This window comes from Mustela putorius, unplaced genomic scaffold, assembly GCF_011764305.1.
Source record: "Mustela putorius furo isolate JIRA1106 unplaced genomic scaffold, ASM1176430v1.1 tig00003859_pilon_pilon_pilon, whole genome shotgun sequence".
Taxonomy (NCBI): domain Eukaryota; kingdom Metazoa; phylum Chordata; class Mammalia; order Carnivora; family Mustelidae; genus Mustela; species Mustela putorius.
The window spans coordinates 11,379,637-11,402,501 of record NW_025422011.1 but is presented as its reverse complement, the minus strand read 5'-3'; the positions used below and the strand labels follow the sequence as shown (position 1 = coordinate 11,402,501).

At 48.8% G+C, this 22,865-nt stretch overlaps 1 protein-coding gene across 1 annotated transcript in view; it reads left to right on the top strand.

Moving 5' to 3' along the window:
* Positions 1-22,865, top strand: part of NAT10 (N-acetyltransferase 10) — a 38,304-nt gene that overhangs the window by 2,512 nt on the left and 12,927 nt on the right. Inside the window, exons 2-16 of the mRNA XM_004755960.3 lie at positions 148-270; positions 614-705; positions 4,141-4,312; positions 5,638-5,760; positions 7,374-7,435; positions 9,086-9,200; positions 9,298-9,405; positions 13,119-13,252; positions 14,443-14,536; positions 14,678-14,776; positions 17,582-17,718; positions 20,475-20,599; positions 21,015-21,165; positions 21,450-21,546; positions 22,389-22,505. Of these exons, the coding sequence (XP_004756017.1) occupies positions 163-270; positions 614-705; positions 4,141-4,312; positions 5,638-5,760; positions 7,374-7,435; positions 9,086-9,200; positions 9,298-9,405; positions 13,119-13,252; positions 14,443-14,536; positions 14,678-14,776; positions 17,582-17,718; positions 20,475-20,599; positions 21,015-21,165; positions 21,450-21,546; positions 22,389-22,505 (1,734 nt within the window). The 5' untranslated portion in view covers positions 148-162. The remainder of the gene's footprint in view (positions 1-147; positions 271-613; positions 706-4,140; positions 4,313-5,637; positions 5,761-7,373; positions 7,436-9,085; positions 9,201-9,297; positions 9,406-13,118; positions 13,253-14,442; positions 14,537-14,677; positions 14,777-17,581; positions 17,719-20,474; positions 20,600-21,014; positions 21,166-21,449; positions 21,547-22,388; positions 22,506-22,865) is intronic.

The window sequence follows — 22,865 nt, the reverse complement described above, 5'->3', positions numbered from 1 at the left end:
GCGGAGGGAGCAATTGGAGAGTTAAGTAAAATGATACTTACAAATGTGCCTAGCACAGCCCCTGGCCCCACAGAAGGCCACCAGCTAATGTCATCACCCAGAATCTGGTGTTCATGTACAGCTGTGTTCCCTTTCTCTCTGTTTCAGCGGTAATCGTTCGCCATGCATCGAAAGAAAGTAGATAACCGAATCCGGATTCTCATTGAAAATGGAGTCGCTGAACGACAAAGGTCTTTGTTTGTTGTAGTCGGAGACCGAGGAAAGGATCAGGTAGGACCTGATCAGCACTTCCTGGCTTACTTTGTGTCTTATCCCAGAGTCAACTTGTTACTGGCTGTCTGAGGTTTCAGCACATGGTAACATTAAGGTCCCTTTGACTGGTTTTCTCTGAGTAAGATGCCTAGTGAGAACCTCAGGAGGTACTGAGCATGAGGTTAAGTATGTGTGACTGGGCTTCTAGCCCCTGCCTAGGCACTGCTGGCCTTGGGACCCCGGGTGCTTTCCTGTCCTGGCCCTTGGTTTACTTTGCAGATCTTTCAAGTGAGGTCTTGGGCCTGGCAGTCTCTGAGGCCTCTTTGGGCCCTGAGATTCCGTGACATTTTCCTTTTGGCAGGTGGTCATACTCCACCACATGTTGTCCAAAGCAACGGTGAAGGCTCGGCCTTCAGTGCTGTGGTGTTACAAGAAAGAGCTGGGCTTTAGCAGGTAAGTTTGGCCCTTTGAATGTCCCATACCACTTATAATTCCTGCTCCTTAGTTCAGTGCCAAGCAGTGATTCCCAGATCTAGTTTTTCAGGGATCATTAGGGAGGTGCTACCTCTGAGGACACTTCCAGAGATAGAAAATGATAGCACAGTGTCCTTTCTGTGTTCCTGACAGTAAGTTTCGTTTATTTTATTTTATTTTTTTAAAGATTTTATTTATTTATTTGACAGACAGAGATCACAAATAGGCAGAGAGGCAGGCAGAGAGGGAGGGAGGAAGCAGGCTCCCTGCTGAGCAGAGAGCCCAATGCAGGGCTCTATCCCAGGACCTGGGATCATGACCCAAGCTGAAGACAGAGGCTTTAACCCACTGAGCCACCCAGGTGCCCCGCTGACAGTAAGTTTCAAATCCATTTCATGCTCTATAGAGGACCGCATCCCAGTACCTTGCTTTCTGCCTCTGATTTTTTTTACTTTTCTAAGCTGATCATGCCGCTCTAATGCAGATTCCTTCAGTTGCCTTTTCCCATCTCAAATTTACTCTGTATTTTCAGTCTCTTTTTTGCGTTTTGTTTCTGAGGAGGATGTGCCTCATCCCATGCCCTCTGCAAACCCCTTTATGAACTCTGCGTTTCGTCTCTCACTTCTTTCAGGACCTGCATCCTCTTTCCTCTGCCAGCCACTCCATACCCTTTTGAAATTTGCTCCTTTTTCCTGTAAATGTGCTCAGCTCTCCAGTCTCAGGAAAAAAAAAAAATGATGAGCTGCCCAGTTTTATCTCTCGGGCTCTCATTTTTCTCTCACGTTTATTGCTGTGAAATAGAAACCTTGTGCACTTCTAGTCACTCTCTTTTTTAACTGGCTTCCGCTTCGATCATTGTGACCAGATTGTGCTCTGGGAAGTCACTGACAGCCCAGCATCTCTTGCAGCAGTTTTCTCTCTCTTTCTCCTTCCTCTTTCTCCACTGGTTCACTGTTGTTTTTGATGGTTGGCTCTCCTCTTACTTTTGAAGCTGCAGTAGTCAGGGCATCTGGTTGAAATAGCACACCTCTGCCACAAACACACTTGGGCCCAAAGGGAGTTCCTTGAGGTCTGCACGATACCTACGGGAATGTGATGTCAGCCCTGCCTTAGCTGGTGTAGAGCCAGAGCCTGGATGCTCCCAGTGCTTGCCTGTCTCAGCTCTGCTTGCCGGTCCTGTCCTTTCTCGTTATAGTTCCACCATCTGTGTTCTTTTGTCCCCACGGCTGAAAGAGCTGTTGAGTGTTGAGGTCCAGCAATGTTGGACCTCTGTCTTTCTCCCCAAATTCCTGTGGTAAGATGCCCACCCTTGGCCCTAAGGAGGTGGGGTCAGTCCACCTAGTGGAAATCTGGTAGCTCAGCCTGCAGTTCTGTGTCTGGAGGAGTTTGGGATGCCAAGTCGTGTTCCTTGGCAGATAACCCACTCTGTGGTCACGTCAGAGGTGCGCTCCTTTCGTGGCCTCAGTGATGCTTTCTCAGACTGCCTACCTGAGCAGTACTTTTTTTCTTGATCTTACCTCCTACTGTTTGCCCAGCTTGCATGTGCGTTTCTGTCCTTGAGTCTCTCCTTTCTCCTTTATTCCCAAATGTGTTTGTCTCTGGTGTTGACTCGGAAATGGAAATCTCCAGCTCAGGCTGCCCTGTGCTGTGGCTACTCCTGGCCTTGGCCCTGCCCTCTCTGTCTGGGATGCCACCGCCGCCTCTCAGGTGTCCCCTTCTGAAACGTTCCCCATTCTTCAGGGCCTGCCTCCTTCTTCAGACTTTCCCCCAAGCCCTGGAGTCACACGTTGGGGTGCCTCTGCCCTCTTGGCTGCCTGCCGTCTTCCAGTGCTGGTCACCCTCCATTCTCCCTCCCTGGGAAGATGCTCATTTGCGCCCTGGTCTTGTTTTATTTTTAGGTGGTAAGTTCATTTAGTTAGGAGGCCTCACCTGCTTATCTTTATTTTCATATTTTCAGATGGTCTGGCATGTTAGTAGTAGGTGCTCAAGTGGTATTTGTTGAGTCGAATGCGTTGTTTAGCAGACTTTGAGCTGCTTTCAATTGTACTTAGTTCCAAAGGCTAACTTTCATTAGTTCCCATCCTTTGGTCTTTAAGAGACTTGATTCTGCTTAAAAGAAACTAGGTTTTGAGTGAATTGTCTTGCTGTTCTAAAAAATATATATAAATGGCGTTCTTTTAAGAGATATGAAAAATACAGACACATCACAAAGTTGAAGATAAAAGCGCTCATAACCTCAGTACATAGCCATTGTTAGCGTTTAGCTGTCTGTCACTGTGGATTGTTATAAATCACAGTAGGTATTTGGTAGTATATATTCTTTCATAATTGGGCAGGTAAGCATTTTTAATATAGATTGAGAATAAGGCCTGTTCCCTGTCAGCAGAATGTGAAGTTGCGGGGCTTGTGTCACTGCCCTGCAGTTGGTTAATGTCAGACGGGGCAGAATTAGGTGGTTCACAGTGTTCAGGGCAGATTTGCCTTTCCAACTTAACCCTTCCATCTTCACTTGTAAGACTCTCTTCTGTACCTCTTGTAGCTCTCCCAGCCCGGTCTTGAGGTGACAGAGCACCAGATAAGCTGATGCTTGTAAGTCATGGGCTAAGGCATGAGCCCAAAGTGACAGGGACAGTCACCTTGCCCAATGGCCTCTTTCACAGATGAAGAAATATGGGCCCAGAGGGAAGGCCTTTGTTCTAGCTATTCAGTTAGAGAACTGTAGTAACATTTTCATCAGTTATAATCCTTAATTTTGGAGTTGTCCTGTTTTTCTCTCTTTCTGTAGATCAAAGAGTTGAATGACAGTTGGGCAGTCAGGGTTTTTAAGATAAAAGAAGTTGTTTAGGGTTCCCGAGAGCTATCCAGATCCCATTCCCACCCTTATATCCTCTGTCAGGATTGTCAGGGCTGCCCTTGAGGACTTGATCCCACAGTCTGGGGAAGGAAGTAGATGAATTCATTTATGAGAAATGAATAAACGACCTGTGGTCACCCTGCCTTTCTCAGGTCTTCTGGGGAACCTGGGAAATGGTACCGTGTAGTGGAAACGTGGGCTTGAGACTGAGGTAATGAGGTGACCAGGGTGGATTTCAAACTCTGGTCTAGCCAGATGTGAGCTTTAGGTCCTTCCATTACTTTCTTTGGGAAGTTAAGTATTTGCAAAAGGTGCCAGGGCAGCATAGCAAGGCCCCCCCACGGATTCACCGTGGCTCCCTCTGAAGCCCGTCCTCAACCTCTCTACACTTTCTTTCACCTTTAAAGGGTGGGGTTAGCCCTGTAGTTGCCGAGTTTCCTTCACGCTCTGAAGGTCTGGGTGGGTGATCATTGATTGGCCTGTCCCCTGCTCTCACCCTTAATAGTCTCTCTGGTTAACTAGCTCTCCTGGGGGTGGGGGGTTGTTGGGGGTGATTGCAGTCACCGGAAGAAAAGAATGCGACAGCTCCAGAAAAAAATAAAGAACGGGACACTGAACATAAAGCAAGATGACCCCTTTGAACTGTTCGTGGCGGCTACAAACATTCGCTACTGCTACTACAACGAGACCCACAAGATCCTGGGCAACACGTTCGGCATGTGTGTCCTCCAGGTGGGTAACTTCCCCCGGCCTGGGCCTGGAGTCCGAGCACGAGCATTCCCCGCGAGAACAGCTGGGCCCTAAGGAGGAAGGCTCACCCACCACCTCCCCTGCACATGGTCAGTGGAACACTTGGCCACTTTCCAAAGCAGACTTGGTAACTCACTCCGTATGAGAATGAACTTTTCCAATTGGGGCAGCACTTACCTAGAGATACCAGAGCTGACACAGAGGCTCCGTCACAGCTGCTTCTAGCCAGCTGAAGGTGAGAAAGGAAGTGCTGTGAACCCCAAGCGACCTCACGTCCCCTGGTCCTTCCTGGAACTAGCTGGAGACTTTGGTGAGCGGGGAGCAGTGGGACCTGTTTTCACCGACAGGGTGGAGCCCTGTGTGTACTCAGGCGTTCTCCCCAGACTGCTTGATTGCCATAACCCCCGGCAACACCCTCCATCCCTCTCTGTCCTTAAAATCCCCTTACTGTCCCGTCCCCCCCCCCACCCCGCAGAGAACTCTTAGCTGGTGCTTTTTTCCACTGGTATTATTCTCTTGCCAGTCAAGTTAATAGACGAAATTTCATGTTTTTCTTTGTTTTGAGCTCTGATGGTCTGTTTTATCCTTTTATTCCTTGACACTGTGACCCCCGCATCCCCCCAAAAAGAACACATTTAGGCTCAGATCCCCAATTTTGGTCTGTGTTTATAGTATGCATGTAATACTGTGGTAATATACGTTATAAAACGTTTCCTTATAAAAAGGAAATTAAGAAATGAGGGGAAAAATCATGAATTGGGAGTTTCTGTCTTTCTACCTTCCAGTGGGTTGTCCCATACTGCTGGCTTGCACCCCACCTTGGAGACGAGAAGAGAGCCTCTTCTCACCCCACCATGGATTGGTAGCGAGTGTTCTTAGGCGGCCCGTTACTGGTTGCGATGAAAAAGGCTCCCTTAGGCAGTGGCTCCCCCGTGTGGCACAGTTGAGTCTTGTCAGATGGGTTCTGTCTGTGAGCACATCAGAAAATGCACGTGAGGGATTTGTGAAATCCAAGTGCAAATCAATGAAAGTAGGAGGATTTTTTCCCAAACAGGCTTTTGTCTGAGATTCTTAGACACACTTGACATACAAAACCAGGCACCCCACTTCTCCAGGGCTGGGCTCGCTTCTCTGCCCGTCGGGAAGGGGTGGGTGTATGTGTGTCCACACTTGTGAGTTGGGTGGGGACTATGGTCTTGGGTTTGTGTTCTGAAGCCCTCCTCCTACTCTATCACCTGGCTCTTAGTTGAGCTTCCCTGGGGGTGCTCTTGGCATGACCAGCCCTATCCAAGGTCTCCTTCTTCCAGGATTTTGAAGCTTTAACTCCAAACTTGCTGGCCAGAACTGTGGAAACGGTGGAAGGTGGCGGGCTGGTGGTCATCCTCCTACGGACCATGAATTCACTGAAGCAGTTGTACACGATGAGCATGGTAGGTGTGTGGTTTGTAATCGAACTCAGGCGGTTCGGACCAAGCTGTGTTTTTGCTGTTGGCCACTTTCTTTAAAGAACTTCCTTCCCGTGAGCGGTCGGCACAGGCTCTGAGCTGGGAGCTTTTTGACTGCCAGTAATGAGAAGGTCACTGTGGAGAAATGTCAGTGGCCCTGACTGTGTCTTGGCATCTGAATTTCACATTTGATTTTGGGTATTTGTGGATTTCTACGCCAGTGGGATTCGGGTGTGGTGCAGCTGTTCCGTAGTTCCATTTCTGGAGTGATATTCTGCAGAGAGCCGTGCCAGTGCCTCATCCGTGTATTGCAAAAAGGGACCACGCACAGACATCCTCACCAGTCCTCATCCTTGTGGATGATGAGAGAACATTTGCCAGTTCCACCCCTGGTTTGGCAAGAGCTTTGACTGTGGAAGGGGTAGTTTCCATCCAGAGCTGAGGACATGGTTAGGAGTGGGACTGTGTCTCAGTGGATGCAGAGCTGTCAGTAATACCTTGTCAGTATTGCCACGTGGATGTTCTTATTTCTTAGGTTTTCAGTCATTCCCATGGCCCTACTCGGGAATGGAGTTAGCATTAGCCTCAGGCTTTCATGAGCTGTGTTACTACGGTGACCTGGACTTTCCTTAAACCTTAGTGGCTGCTTACTGTCACCACTGCTCTTCCCATCACCTGCCTCTGTGGCCCCTCTGGCTTCCTTGGGTGTTCTGAGAGGCCCATGCATTTGCTGTGGCCACTGGGATATCACAGGGCCCTCTTCCTTACCACATTCAAGTCCTTGCTCAAACTGCCTCCTCAGCGTGGTCTTTCCTCACCCCCTGTTTGGAATGCGTGACCTGCTTTGTTTTTCTTCAGAACATTGGTCAACTACCTGAAGTTACATATTTATTTGTTTATTGTCTGACTTCCTGTGCTAGTCTCTAAACTTCATGGGATCGGGGACTTTGTTTTCCTTGCTGGTGCACTCCCCGATGCTGGGAGAGTGGCCGACATTTAGTAAGCACTCATTAAATGCTTGTGAATGAATGACCTTGTGCCCACGTCAGTTTGTTTGTCCTTCTGCCCCCTTTCATATGGCTGTCTGCTCCTCACCTCAGAGGGCCTTCCCTCCGTACTGCAGGTCAGTAACCGCCCCCTGCCATTTGCTGTCGCTGCACCCTGGTTTTCATCTGTAGCATTGGCCGGAATGTTACTCATTTGTTTCCCTCCAACCATCGGACCGTAGGCTTCATGGGAACGGAGGCCACGCTTCGTTAAACACCAGTGTATAGCCAGCATGTCTGGCACACCGTTGGCATGTACATTTTATTGAATGAAGACATTTTATGGTGCTGGATAAAATGTGGAAAAACGCCAAAGTTGAGATGAGGGGAAGTTTGTTGTCGTTAAAAAACACTACACTGAGAGTTTGCTGATCCCAGTTTCAGCAAGGAGTGGTCCGACCCTTGAGCACAGCAGATCACGTAGGGGTGGATTTCCAGCAGCAGCGCTGGCGCCTCTTTATCCCAGGGCTGCTTGTTACAACATCTGTACGGAGACCTGGAGCCCCAGCGATACTGTGGGATGTCTTTGTTCACGGACGTTGTCTCTTTCAGGACGTGCATTCAAGATACAGGACTGAGGCCCATCAGGATGTGGTGGGAAGATTTAACGAGAGGTACGTCTGAGGCACATTCCTCAGGCCCTTAATTGTGAGGAGCCGTGGCGGGAAGTATATTTTTGTCTTGGACCCAGCAGAAAGCTGCGCTCTTATCCGAGGGCAGGTGGCACGGGTCCAGAGCAGTGAGAGCCCGGACAGCAGTGGTGGTTGGGAAGCCAACTGGAAGCAGTGAAAGTGAGTGGGGGGCTGGGGCTTGAACCAAGTCCTCCTCCTCTCTGGCTTCTCACTTACTCTTCTGTCAAAGGGGTAATTTGTCTGGGTCACCGTTTCCCAAAATGTGTTTCACAGAACGTTAGTATTTTAAGAAGGACTTGATGTCAAAAGGGTTTCTGGCCAGTTGTGTCTGGGAAATGCTGATATGGTTTGTTCTGTGTGAAGATTCACATTGGCCTGTCATAGCCTCTGAAAGTCTTGCAGCAGCAGGGACCTATTTAACTGATCATTTCCCAGATTTATATGACCACAGAGCCCTTTCTTAAGGAGCACTGGTTAGCAGCCTGTGAAACGCCATAGGAAGCTGTGTCCCGAGTCAGTGGTCCTCGTCTAGAGCAGTCTTGCTCACTGGGGACACTGGAAACATTTCTGTTGTCATGACTTGGGGGACACTGTTGGACGGGTAGGGGACACTACTGGCATCTAGTGAGTAGAAGCCAGGGATGCTGCTGATCAGACTGAGGTGAACAGAGCAGCCCCACAACAAAGAGTCTGAAATGTTGCTTGTGCTGAGATTTAGAAGGCCTGGCCTCGAAACTTGGGGCCTTTCCAGTTTTCATCGTCTCTGGTGCTTTCACTCAGTAGACGGATTAGGTTGGGAGCTGGCTGCCTGCTGCCAAGTGGAACAGAAGGAAGCCTGTGACAGGAGCCCGTGAGGCGCTCTCCTTGTGCTGGGGGAGGCCCTCAAATTCTCTAGCCAAACACACATTTTCCTACACTCAGGAGCGTTGGTGTTAATTTCTTAAGGGAGCTCTTCTGTCTTCTCCCTTGTCTTTATTTTTTCCTCGTGGCAGAAGGTAAATTCGTTCATGTATGCGCTTGTTTCCCTGTGTGACTGGTGATCATTTGTGGGATGGGTTTGGAGCTCCCCACTGAAGGATGGCCTGAAACAGCTCAGTCTTTAAAGGGTGATCATGAGAGGGTGTGGGAAGAGCCGTGTGACACAGGGAGCAGTGACAGTTGTGCATAGTAGGAGTGCTTACAACTTGTCTCTCTAGACAGTTCTGGGTGTTCTTGTTTGCTGTATAAAGCATGTTCAGGGGGCGCCTGGGTGGCTCAGTCCATTAAGCTTCTGCCTTCTGCTCAGATCATGATCTTGGGGCCCTGGGCTGGAGCCCCACATCGGGCTCCCTGCTCCACAGGGAGTCTGCTTTGCCCTCTGTCCTCTCCCACTGCCTTTTCTGTCTTGCTCACTCTCTCTCAAATGAGTAAATAAAACCTTAAAAAAAAAAAAAAAAAAAAAAAAACCACTATCAGGTACCTTGTAGAGGAAGCTCAGAATCCTCTTGCCCTGCCCTCCAACTGTGTTTTGGCTTTCTGTAGCTTTCTGAGAGCTGTACGGGCCAAATGACTTTCTGGAAGAAAAGCCACACCTTTGTTTCGTAGGCACTGCCCTCCTTCCCCCCAACACCTCATGACCGTTTTGTTTCTCAGATTTATCCTCTCTCTGGCCTCTTGTAAGAAGTGTCTTGTCATCGATGACCAGCTCAACATCCTGCCCATCTCGTCGCACGCTGCCAGCATTGAGGCCCTACCTCCCCGGACCCCGGTGAGTCAGCCAGCTGGCCAGGAGTCAGGCCGAGGCCGTGTTTTCTGTGGAGACCCTCCCGTGGCAGTGGCAAACCTTCTCCTCTCCTCTCTGGCAGGAGGAGAGTCTTGGTCCTTCTGACCTTGAGCTGAAGGAGTTGAAGGAGAGCTTACAGGACACCCAGCCGGTGGGCGTGTTGGTGGATTGCTGCAGGACCCTAGATCAGGTGAGTGTGGCATTCTGAGCTTCCCCGTGCCAGGATGGACACTGCAGAGGAAAATAGAACATGCAGAAAGCTACAGAAGCCACACTTGGACAAGTCAGGACAAATCAGGACTTGGATCCTCCTGAGGAAGGGACCTTTTCTCTTGCTTTAATTTGTGCAGGAACATCAGGGCTAGTCTCTGTCATCTGCGTTCATAACAGGTCCAAGGATTACCTCCCCCTCCACTTCACGTCATCAGTTCAGGGAGTAGAGGGTCTGGGGCTGTGCTGGGGGAGATGGATTGAATTTAAAGAGGAACCTCCCTGGCACATTTTCTAAAAGAGGGTGATATATCTGTGTTCTTCCATTTTAGTTAAGTTTTAATGACATAAAGATTTTGCTTCCGCTTTGTGTAGAAGTGAGAAGAGAGCCTGAGGCCCCTTGTGCCCTGGTTCCAGAGTGAGGTCTGATGGGGTCCTGTGCAGTGGTGTGTCTAGGTGGGTTGGGAGGGAGCTTCCAGGATGCACTTCTTTGCTCACCGAGGTGATCAGGGCTGGTACCCTCAGCTTCTCTAGTGGTTCCTGGGCTGTGCAGGACCTGACTGTGGCCAGAGAGCTTCACGCTGTCAGGTGTGTTCAGGATTCTGGTCCAGCCTGAGCCAGAGGAACAGTCCAGGCCTCTTGGCACTGGGCTCTGCCCTCATGATGGAAAACAGCTGCAGTGACACCTCCCACTTGGGGTGGAGGCCCAGCAGGCTGATTTCCCTGCTTGTTCTAGGAATAGAATTATTGGCCACATAGCTCTCTGTGCAGCCCAGGCTGCAGACTCTAGGCTTCTTTGAGCCACTTTCTCGTCCCCTTTGTCAGAGAGAGGAAATGAGCGAGAGGATGGAGAAAGGACAGAAGAGGGAGAAGGTATAAAAACAGTAGGAGTGTTGTAAGAAAATACACAGAAAAAACATCACCAAGTATGAAAGAGCGTGCTTTAAAAATGGAAGATGGTGTTTCTACTTGGCAGTTCCCCTCTGCAGAGACAACTGTCATTAACAGTTTATTGTGTGTTCTTGAACTTTTCCTGTGTATACAAATGGAGATTTTGCAAATATGTGAAGGGATTATGCTGTACAGTGTAAGCGGTCCCCTAGTCGGCACTTGAGTTGATTCCAGCTTTTTTCCTATTATAGACAATGCTGTTAGGATCTTTTTTACAGATATGCACTGTCTCTAGGATAAGTTTCTAGAAGAATTGCTGGATTAGAGTGTGTGTGCATTAAAACGGGTATCGCACTGGTTCTTGGAACCAGCAACAGTATGAAAACGCATTTTATCCTACACCTTGCCAGTACTGGCTATGGTTAAACTTCTAAGCCTACCAGTCCTGTGTTACAGGGACACAGAATCACTCTTTTGATTTGTGTTGCTTTAATTATGAGAAAAGCAGGTACTTTTTTCATATAATTACTGGGCATCTGGGTTTGTTTGTTTTGTAAATTATTTTGGGGGGTTGGTTTTTCATTGTAGCATATTGTTTTAGGATGTATTTTCTAAAAAGATTTTTTATTTTTTTTTAAGATTTTATTTATTAATATGACAGACAGAAATCACGAGTAGGCAGAGAGGCAGGCAAGGCAGGGCGGGGGGGGCGGGGGAAGCAGGATCCCTGCTGAGCAGAGAGCCCGATGCCATGTGGGGCTCAATCCCAGGACACTAAGTTCATGACCTGAGCTGAAAGCAGAGGCTTAACCCACTGAGCCACCCAGGTGCCCCAAAAGATTTATTTATTTGAGAGAGAGAGAGAGAGAACATGCACATCTGTGCAGGGGAGGGGCAGAGGGAGAGAATCTTTAAGCGTACTTCCTGCTGAGGAGGGAGCCCAGCGTGGGTCTCCATCCCATGATCCGTGAGACTATGACTTGAGCTAAAACCAAGAGTCAGACGTTCAACTAACTGAGCCAGATTTTTCCTGGTTATGTTTTGTCAGAATTTAGAACTTCTCAGCAGGAAGCAACAAACGAACAAAATACAGCGCTCAGCAAAAGCCATTAAGAGTAGGACCTGGGGGGCGCCTGGGTGGCTCAGTGGGTTGAGCCTCTGCCTTCGGCTCAGGTCGTGGTCTCAGGGTCCAGGGATTGAGCCCCGCATGGGGCTCTCTGCTCAGCGGGGAGCCTGCTTCCCCCCACCTCTGCCTGCCTCTCTGCCTACTTGTGATCTCTCTCTCTCTCTCTCTGTAAAATAAATAAATAAAATTAAAAAAAAAAAAAAGAGTAGGACCTGGATCTCTGAGTGTTTCCATCTAGAGAGACTCTGGCTCCTTGAAGCGCTTTCCTTTCCTTCCTTTCCATCTGCCTGGGCTTGTGTCTCCTCAATGTCTTCTTCAGTGTCACTGCCTGGGTGTGTCAGGCAGCTTCTTTAGGACCAGACAGACCAGGCTGGACCCTCTGGCCTTCTTCCCAGTTTCGGCCTTTTCCTGGGCAGATCCCAGGCGAGGAGTAGAGTTTGGCCCCCAAGTAGTGTTGTGGTTCATCCTCTCATTCAGTGCCTCTGGACTCTTGCTCTCCTAGGTGCTAGACTCGACCCTAGGCACTGGGCTCCATAGTAGAAAGGAGGGGCACACCTGCTTTGTGGAGCTTGTGTTCTGGTGGGTTGAGTCTGACGTTGAGCCAAGGAAATGGGCCAATCCTGATATGCAGTAGAAGGTGCTGTGTACGATGGGGAAACAAACAGTGTCACAGAGGGATCAGGAATGCAGGAGGTGGGCAGAGGCTGTGGTTCTGGGGGCCCTGGTTTAGAAGGTGATCCTTGAGCAAAGCCTTGAAGGAGTTGGGGAAATGAGCCTTGGGGCCATTGGAGGGAGAGTGCTTCTGGCGAGGGGCCACCACAGACAGAGCCCTGAGGTAGGAGTCTTCGTGGTTTGCCCGGGGACCAGCAAGGAGGCTGCCTGGGTTGAAGCAGAGTGAGCGGATGCGAATAGGGGGAGATGACAGAGGTCGTGCGGCCGAGCCACGTGGCTCTGAAGGGCTTGGCACTTACTGTCTGAGAAGTGGGCACCCACGGTAGGTTTCACATGCCCAGTCTCTCAGCACAGCTGCTGGAGGGATCCCCAGGCTCAACTTTAAAATTTACCCTCTGGCTGCTGTGTTGAGTCTAGACCGTAGGGGAACAAAGGTGGAAGCAGAAAAACTAACTGGGAGTCTCTTGTAATGATGGGGGAAGACGGCACGGGGGCTTTGAGCAGCATGGCAGAGGAGGACACAGGTGAGGGATCATAGGATTGGTACCTCTTCTGAAGGTAGCATTGATGGGCTTTGGCAGTGAATCAGAGGTAGGGAGAAAATGGAGAGGCTGTTGGCCTGAACAGTGGGACAGTTAACTGAGAGAGGGAAGGCTGTAGATGGAGGAAGTTGGTGGGGGACACCCTGGGTTCCCCTTAGGTCAGTTTGAGAAGTCTGACACACATCCCAGTGGAGACATGTAGGGGCAGATGCATGTATACAGGAGTTTGATGGGTAGGGAAGAGGTCTAGAAGTGGGTGTGCCCAGCATCCAAGTGGCATTTCAGGCCCTGAGACGGAGAGGAGATGACCAGGCAGTGAGAAGCGCAAGTGCTGAGCTTTGCCTCCTGGCCGGCTGGGATAGGCCCCCTTTGATTTAGCCCCGACTTCCCCACCATAGTGGCGGTAGGTGGCTGACACTTGGTCTTTCTCCCAGCTCACCTAATAGGGTTCTCTTTTCACAGGCCAAAGCTGTCTTGAAGTTCATCGAGGGCATCTCTGAAAAGACCCTGAGAAGTACTGTCGCGCTCACAGCTGCCCGAGGAAGGGGGAAGTCTGCAGCTCTGGGATTGGCTATTGCTGGGGCAGTGGCTTTTGGGTAAGGAGCTCTCATTCCCCTGCTTTGGGAAGTCTGAGCTCTGAGGAAGAAGTGTGCGAAGTAGGAGTCAAGGGACTGGGAGACTGTCCCTGGGGCTGTGTGAGCCCCTATGTGATTTCTCTAGGTGGTGGGTTCCTGTCTAGACGCAGTGACACTGTTTCTCCCTCCCCTGGTGGTGCACACATGTGCAGGCATGTGGACACATACACCAGGACCTTTGTGATCACTATTTAAAGTTGAACACACAGACAAAGTGGGACAGATGTACAAGAGGAAAGAAACAAGAGTAAGAAACTTTAAAACTCTTCAGGAGATGGGAATGTATGTGACTATCTTTGCTGACTGCAGAAAGTACACATTTGACATTTTAATGGTTTTGCTCAGTCGAACAGCTTGTTTGCTCTTGAGGAGCTGCCTTTGAGTGTGATGTTCCTTTCTGTTCTTTTGCCCTGGGCGGGAGGTTTATGCAATTGCCAGAAGAGCGTTTTACTTCCCGCTTCACAGACTGAAATAATGGACCTAGAATTTACCATGTCCTCATATGCGTGGTCTTCCTTGGTGCTCCTAGTAGCTCCGTAAGCATTTCATGGAGGGATAAACCTAGGCCCAGGGAGTTTCAGTGAGTCACTCACGATTCCCCAGCAGGTCAGTGCTGTTAGTGCTGGGGCCAAGGGCAGCCCCTGACTTCTGGTCTGTCATTCCCGATGCTCCGGTGGGGCTGGTCAGCACCTTTGCCTTTGGCACTCTACACTCAACCAGGCCCCCTGCAGGTTTGGTGCAGTCTTGGCCTGAGCTCCCATTGAGCTGTTGGGCCTCATGGTCTGAAACGCTCTCAGCACAGCTAGCAATGAGTGAGGCCACCTTCTGGTCCCAGGACACAGGCTCGGGAAGCAGTGCGCACCTCTCGGCAGCGCGCCTTTACAGATGTCAGGAGCAGGCTGCCGGGACGCACGGCCTTCTCACTGTTCGTGTGTTCTCCTTAGTTTGGGACAAAAATGCATGTGGATCTGGAGTTTCACTTTTCCTCCCTAGGAAGTGTTCTTTTTTTTTTCTCTTTCCTGCCATTACCTTTGGTAATCACCTTTGGGACGGGGCAAACAACAGTCTCTTCTTTCCTCTTACATTCCCTACACGTCCCTTTTGGATGTCCTGATTCCTTAAAAAAATTGTCCTTTTCTTTTGTTCAATAGGTACTCCAATATCTTTGTTACCTCCCCAAGCCCTGATAACCTCCACACTCTGTTTGAATTTGTCTTCAAAGGATTTGACGCTCTGCAGTATCAGGTAGGAAATGAGGATAAGGATTTACTTTGGTTCCGGGCTGGGCTTCAGTCTAGGTGAAGTCCTAGACTGAAGTCCTTGGAATGCCTGCTTACTTTAATTTTAGTTTCTAAAGTTTGTCCTTGATTTGACTCTCTCCGTCAGGAGCACCTGGATTATGAGATCATTCAGTCGCTCAATCCTGAATTTAACAAAGCGGTGATCAGAGTGAATGTATTCCGAGAACACAGGCAGACCATTCAGGTGAGGCTTGTTCTAAAACCCTGCTGTGTGGGGCCAGTGTTCTGCTGTATCTCAGTACAGCCATTTTAGAGCATTTTATGTCATGTGTAATTGGGTGTCTTGTGTACGTGTTGCTGCTTTATGATAAACCTGACCCAAATTTTCAGGCTCTTGTCAAGGAAAACCTGGAAGCAAACTCGCAAACGTAGGTAGCCAGGTCAGAAGGTTATCGTTTTATCCCTCGGAAATTGAGTAAGTGGGGTCGTGACTGTGAACCAGCTAGAAGAACCACACTCACTGTCTGACACCAGGTCTGATTTTCCTTAGTTACGGTAGGTTTTGAGGTGGTGCATCGGTAACTAGAACAACAGCCTCGCCACTTATAAGAGAAAGAGAACTTTGGAAGATATACTCTGAATCTCTGTGGTTTAGCTTAGTGCCCTATTTTCCTTTTTAAACAGTGTTTTCCCTGAAAGCTCCATAAACCTCTAGTGCTCTGGAAGCCTGAATGGCGTGCACGTGTCCAAAGGCCGCAATTCTGTTCGGTTGTAGAGAAGCATCAGTGTGACAGGCTTGCAGAAGGGATGGAGGCCCCCGGGCTCCCAGCAGAGGAGGCTCATTGATTATTTTCAGTCTTGGGGTGGGAAGTGGGCCAGGTAAACTTGGCAGTTTGTGACCTTTCTGCCTGTGAAGGCATATGTATCCGCCTTTCATCAAAGGTTCAGATTGTAAATAATGGTAAGTGTCTCTGCCTTTTACCTAAGGATCTTCATTTTTTCTTGCTAGGTCTCTTTCTAGAATCCCTTCATTCTGTACATTTCTTCCCATTTTTGCCAGATTCCCTCAGCCTCCCTGAAAGGGAGGAAGTCCGATGGTGGGGTGGGGTGGGGTGGAGGGCAGGCGACAGGCAGTGAGAACACAGAGACCTGTTAAAACTCAAGAAAAATACACAAACCAGAGAAAGGAAACCTTTCCTTGAAATGCCCAGGCTCGGCCCTTTGCTCTTTGGATCTGTAATCAGAGACCGGCTTGTATTGCCAGAGTCCCTTTGTCTCCAGGCTGGCGTTTAAACACAGAAGAGGTGACCTGACTTTATGAGGCTCCATTTGGGTCCCTTTGAGGCCTCCTTCTCCTTGCTGGAAATTGAGAAAAAGACGAATATTAGATTAAAGTCGGCTACGCCTCTCCGGGGGGCTGCTTTCTGCTATTTTTATGAGGTGCTTGTTTAGTTTTTTCCCCTTAAAGAGTCCAAGACATGGGGCCCTACTGAGGGTGTGTGTTTGCTGTTAGAACTGAGTGGGACTGCTCTGTCCCTGACCCATCATTCCACTTCCAGCAAAGCAGTGAGATGATCTTACTTGTACAGAAATACTTGAGAAAAGTCCGGAGGACAAGATTATATTCAGAATCCAAGCACATACGCCTAAGAAATATTGACACTTTGGAGTTTGCTATGTTTATTTCATATTTTAAAGTCACTTTTATTTTTGTCTTAAAGATGTAAAGCATCAGAGACAAAATTGAAGCCCGTCTTGTGCCCCCCCCCCCCCCCCCCAATCCCATTCCTCCTCCTGCCACTCCCCATAGGTAACTCAGCTCTGGGTCAGTGTGTTTCCTTTCATTTCCTGTGTTTGTATTTTACCAAGTAATTAGGTATCCATGAACAATAACATACCGTGCTTGTCCTTTTTCGGCCTGCCTTGTTACTCAGCTTTTGTTTTCAGGATTCGTCCAGATGAAAGCTTGCAGCTCTGCTTGATTCTCAAGCATTTTATGTTTATATTACTGTTTGTTTATGTTTCTAGGAATGGAACTATTCGATTTAGAGTATGCACAGATTCCCCCCTTTTCGTTGTTTTTGCCAGATTCTCCTTTAAAAAAGTGTACCAGTTTACTTTCCCACCAGCATTTTTTTTTTTAAATTTTTGTTTTCCTCACGTTCTTCCCAACACGGGGTGTTTTATGGCTATCTATTTTCCGTGTCCATGAATGAAGTGGGACCTCCTCGCCATCTCTGGCATTGTGTCGCTTACTAGCGAGGTTGCATGTCTTTATGTTAATTCAGGTTTTCCCTCCTGTAAAATACCTCTTCGTGGCCTTGCCCAAACTTTAAAAATAGCAGGAGGCCCTGAAGAAACCGAAAGGGTGGTTTGCATGCATAAGGATGCCAAACTTAGGGCAACTTTGTGGTGTTAGGTAGCCAAGCTAGTCATACAGTTAAGGATATGTGAGTGTGTGTGTATTAGGAAGGCATCATCGAGTCTTAGAAGCATCTTCTTCAGGGCTGGGAGACGTGGCCTTAATGATGACGGTGTCCAAGCAGGTAGCCCAGGACCCAGAGTGTAGGAGGTGCTTGGGACACCTGACCGTCCCATCCGCCACTGCTGCTGGGACGAGGCTGTGCCTCTGGCTCCCTGGCCAGGGCGAGGCTAGAGAGAAGCATGGGAAGACGAAGAGAGGAAGAGGGAGCCCCACCTATCAGTACTAGGCCAGGCACCAGCCAGGGCATTTTTCCAGATTTCCCCGATGTTTCTCCTAAGCAGCTATCAGATGGGTATTTCCTCCACTTTACCGGACAGAAGTCTGAGGCTGCGAGGCTGAGTGACCCGTCCTGGGGCACATAATCGGTGGTTGACCTTCCGAACCCAGGTGTTGGGCTTCAAGCCCATTCTGTTTTGTCCTGCCAAGAAAAAGTGGAAAGGAGAAGTGAGAGAAGAACTGGGAAGTAGGAAATAGGACAGAGAGGGGCCTTGACGAGGCCTTGCAGGGATCACAGCTGTGGCCCCAGGATGGCTGGGTAATAACGTAAACTTTTCTTCCCCACAGTATATACACCCTGCAGATGCTGTGAAACTGGGTCAGGCTGAGCTTGTTGTGATTGATGAAGCCGCTGCCATCCCCCTGCCCCTGGTGAAAAGCCTCCTGGGCCCCTACCTTGTGTTCATGGCATCCACCATCAATGGGTAAGCACTTGGGTGGGAGTCATTGCTCCCGTTGTAGGTTCTTGCCCGTTAGTGGGCGTGAGTGAGCATGCCTGGGTCGGGGTAGGTGGTCTGGTTCTCGAAGCCAGAGTCATAGGAGCTGCTTTGGTCTCTCCTGGCGCATTGGAGTCAGTCTCTCATTAACGAGGGGCACCCACCTCTGGTCTGATGGTAAAATGGGCAGCACGAGACTGACGAATTTCATAACTCAAGTGGTGAGGGTCTCATCTTGTCTCTAGGCCTGATTAGTTTTCAGAGAGCACCCAGCAGTACTGATGTCATCTCTCTTAGAGCCATGTGAAAATACAGTGTGACAGCAACTATCAAATTAGCATTAGATAGCAGTCTTTTTTTTGGTAAACATTTATTTATTTGAGAGCAAGGTGGGGGAAGGGGCAGAGGGGGAGAGAGGATCCCTAGCGGACTCTCCAGTCAGCGTGGAGCCTGACTCGGGGATTGATCCCACAACCCAGAGATCATGACCTGAGCCGAAACCAAGAGTCAGATGTTTAACCAACTGAGCCCCCCTGGTACCCCAAGACAGCAGTCTTACAGTGGCTCAAGAGCTCTGTTTAGATACTTAAAATATTTAGTTCATGCTTGCTGTGGAACCATTAGGAAAAACAGGCAAACAAAAAGAAAAGTCACCAATAGTATCACCATGAGAAGTATCTTCTGTTAGAATTTTGTTATATATTTTCTACACATTTACTTTAATTTTTAATTTTAAAGGAGAATGTGAACATTGTTTACTTATTTTAGTTAGTTTACTTTTTTATGTAACAATATATTGTGAGCTCTTTCCAGGTCAGTGAATATCTATCTTCAATATTGGAAAGATTTCTTGGTGTGAATCACATCTTGAAGAGATAATCCTCTGTTAACAGATATATATTGTGTCTGCTTTACTGAAAATATTTTAAAAAATGGATTTTACTTTTTTTGCGAAGTTTTATTGAGATATAATTCATGTATTAAGCAGTTTACCCACTTCAAATGTGTAATTCTGTGCTTTTTAGTATCTGCACAGAATTGTGCAACCAGCCCCACAATCAATTTTGCATTTTCGTCACCCCCAAAAGAAAAGCGATACCCTTTACCTATCACCCTCTAATCCCCCTGCTTTGGGGAACTACTAGTCTACTGTCTCTATAGATTTGCCTGTTCTAGACGATTCATGTAAATGGAATCAAACAATGTGGGGTCTTTTGTGACTGGCTTCTTTCACTTACCGTGTTTTCAAGGTTTGTCCGTGTGTCTTGTGTTGGGATTTCCTTCCTTTTAATGATCAAATAATATTCCATTGAATGTTTATATACATTTTGTTTTTCCGTTTACTTGTTGATGGACATTGGGGTTGTTTCTATCTTTTGGCTGTCAGGAATAATGCTGCTGGGAAGGTTTTCTGTGTGGACATGTTTTTAGTGTTGTTGGGTCTATACCTAGGAGTGCAATTCCTGGGTCAGATAGTAGCTTTACATTTAGCTGCTTGAGGATCCGCCAGACTGTTTTTAAAGCAGCTGCACCAATTTAAATTCCCACCCATAGCGTATGAGATTTCCAAGTTTTCCATGTCCTTGCCAGCATGTGTGTTACATGTCTTTTGATTATAGCCATCCTAGTGAGTGTGAAGTCGAGTCTCGTTATGGTCTTCGTTTGCATTTCCCTAATGGCTGACGATGTGGGTGGGGCATCTTATGGTGCTTATCCACGGTTTGTGATCTTTGGAGAAATAGCTATTTAGATCTTCTGCTCATTTTTCTATTTGGCATATTTGTCTTTTTATTACTGAGTTGTAAGTTTTCCTCATGTATTCCAGGTACCGGTGCCTTATATGATTTACAAAAATTTCCTTCTGTTTTTTCCTCCACTTCCTTGATAATGTCCTTTGAAGTGCTAGAAATTGTTTTGTTGCTTGTGCTTACTTGTTTTTCTTCTTTTTTAAATAAGTAAATGGAATTCTTTTGAGAAAATTTTGTTACGTGTGGCTGGGAAGGAGAATAAAATACCTCAACGTTCCGATTTTTTGATCATTCTTTAAAAATAGTATTCGAGTAAGAGGAAGTATTTATATGGTCTATAAATATTATCATAGTACATACCATGAGGTGATGTAACACTGAACAAAAAAGAAGACCCACTAAGCGGTCTACCCGCCACGCCCCGCCCCGCCCCCCGTGCTGTGACTGAAGGAGGAAATACAATGAGAAGAGTCCATTTGCTGACCAGAGTAAAGACAATTTCTTTTTTTTTTTCCAAAATCTTTGTTAGTTGCTTTGTCACCTTCTCAGTGAAGTAGGGCTGAGAGGAATTACTGAGGTGGCGGGTTATTCAGTCTTGATTTTCCACACCGGAAGCACTCTCTGCCTTCCTTCCAGTGCGTCTGCAGTGGCAGCTCACTCGCTGACCCTGAGCACTGTTCCAGTTTGTTATGCTGAAGGTTGTATTCGCCTCCTCTTTCCAGTCCTTATTTTCTTTTTGGTTCACAGCATCGTCCCGTGAGGTGGGAGGCTTAAAGAGGGTGAGTTCCTTGCCCAGAGGTGCTAAGTAGTCACCCCAGACTTGAAGCCCGGGCCCACCGGCCCCCAGCTGAGCACCCTGCTGCCTTGACTCCTGTGGGCATGTACCCCCTCTGCGGGGAGTCCAGACGGCAGCAGGGTGAGGAAGGGAGCTCTCCATCCTCTCCTAGGGGGTGGATTTCGGACGTCCTGCCTGATGGCCTTTGCTTTTGCTCCTAGCTACGAGGGCACTGGCCGGTCCCTGTCCCTCAAGCTGATCCAGCAGCTCCGTCAGCAGAGCGCCCAGAGCCAGATCAGCACTACCGCAGAGAACAAGGCCACAGCGACAGCCAGACTGGCCTCAGGTACCCCCAGAGCTCTTGACGGGCCTGTCCATGCCAGGTCTCCGCAGACCATGTTGCAGGATCATCTCCTCATATCAGCCTGGGTGGTACCAGCCTGGCCAGCCGTGGGGCACAGAGGCTGGGTCCCCAGAAAGTGGAGTTGCTTTCTCCAGGGAACAGCAGGCCAGTGACCTGTTGGGAGCCTGACCCAGGACTTCTGGATTAGGCCCTGGTTTGTCAGGGCATGGTTGCACTAACTTAGTGGGATCCCTGTGGGATCAGTGTCATGGCAGACTGAACATCCCCCAGAACAGTTTAAAACCACTCAGTTTGAATTCTCCAACCTGTGACAAAGGGAGTAGAACATTTGCCTTGCTCTTCTGACTAAACATATCTAACAATTCTTCTCATCATGTATGTGTGTTTCGGGGAGCAGCGCGAACCCTGCATGAGGTCTCCCTGCAGGAGTCCATCCGATACGCCCCCGGAGACGCCGTGGAGAAGTGGCTGAACGACCTGCTGTGCCTGGATTGCCTTAACATCACCCGGATAGTCTCGGGCTGCCCCCTGCCCGAGGCCTGCGAGCTGTATCCTCCCGGCGCCTGCACCCTGTGAAGGGGCGGGGGGGGGGGGCCATGAAGTCACTGAGCAGAAGGCCTCGGCCCTTTGGTCCACAGGCTCCTGCTCCAGGGAGAGGGGAAAGTTGAATGTTCTCCATTTCCTTGCTGTTCCTTCCCTGCAATACGGGGTTTCTCTGAGGGACGCGGGCTCCTCCTTCTGCTGGGGGCGATCTGTGTATCCACGTCCCTTCTGGAAGCAGTCCTGTTTTGGCTCTCTTTGCTTTGTTTTGGTTGCTTAACTCCAGACCCAGCTACTATGTTAATAGAGATACCCTCTTTTGCTACCACAAGGCCTCTGAAGTTTTCCTGCAAAGGCTTATGGCCCTCTATGTGGCTTCTCACTACAAGGTAATTGTAGCCAGCCAGCCCTCGGGTGCTCTCGGGTGCACTCTAGCTCTCACGGTCCCTTTTTTGGCTTTTCCTATCTTTTACTACCTGATGGCCCAGGTGGCCATTGTTCTGGGACTTAGATGTTCTGCACTGATACTGCTGGAGAGATTGCATTGTCCATTGTTCAGACCCGTCTTGGGCTTCCAGCCGCGCAGTGTGTGGAATTCCTGCTCGTAGCTGGGGAAAACAGAGAGCTTTGCTGCTTTTAAAATAGGGTCTTGTGTTTCTCACTCGTCTGCTACAGATGGGCTCAGATGGCATAGCAGCGGTGACCTGGTGGTACTGACCGACCGAGGCCACTCTTGGACCTCTGGGCTGTATTTAAGGAGTGCCAAATGAGAATTTAGAATATCTGAAAATCTTCCAGAGTGAAGGGCATGTTGGGAAGGACACTTTGTGAGGCTCTAGGTAGCATTGTTACGAACACCTTTCAAAGGAAGGCTGAAGAGTTCGGTGTTAGAAGTGGTGATAGGTTTTGTTGAAGTAGCAGCCTCTTCTCAGGGAAAAGTTCCCTTCCCAGCTGTGAAATCCGCAGCGCTGACGAAGCAGTCCTCTGCCCTCCTCCTTAGCCTCGGCACTTGTGTAACGATGACAGCAAACATTTGAGGCGAAGTCCCTCCTAGGCCATTTCGCAGGGTCTCGGCTGGCCGGCTGACATACAAGTAAAGCACTCAGCCGGGGTTCAGCTCACAGCTTGGCTTCGGCGAGGGCGGTACTCCAGTCAGCCGATGACTCCGGAGTGGCCTCTCGAGTGAAGAATAAGAGGAGTGATTCTCACGGACTCTGTTTGTGCCCCACAGAACTCTCCCAATGATCTCCAGATGCTTTCCGATGCACCTGCTCACCATCTCTTCTGCCTCCTGCCCCCAGTGCCCCCCACCCAGAATGCCCTGCCAGAAGTGCTTGCTGTCATCCAGGTATGGTGGCTGTTGTTTGGGGACACACTTAGGAATCAAGTGTTAATGACTCAGTAGCTGGGGTGTGTCAGGGGAGGTGTTGGTTCCCGGGGTGGAGCCAAGTGGCTGGGTGATTTGAGGCAGGTGATGAGGGTGCATGGAAGGAAACCACCCCTGCCGGACACCCAGAGCCTCACTGTTGGAGGAGAGGTGAAGGTTGGAACTGGCCACTCGTATTTTGACCTAGGGTTTCTCCTAAAACAGAAGTTTTATGTTTGTTTTCTTCCTTTATTATAAAAGCAATACTTCTAAAATTAGAAGAAAAGGCATGGAAACAATAATGTTTTTAATGCCTGGCATGTACTTACACATTTTTTTTCT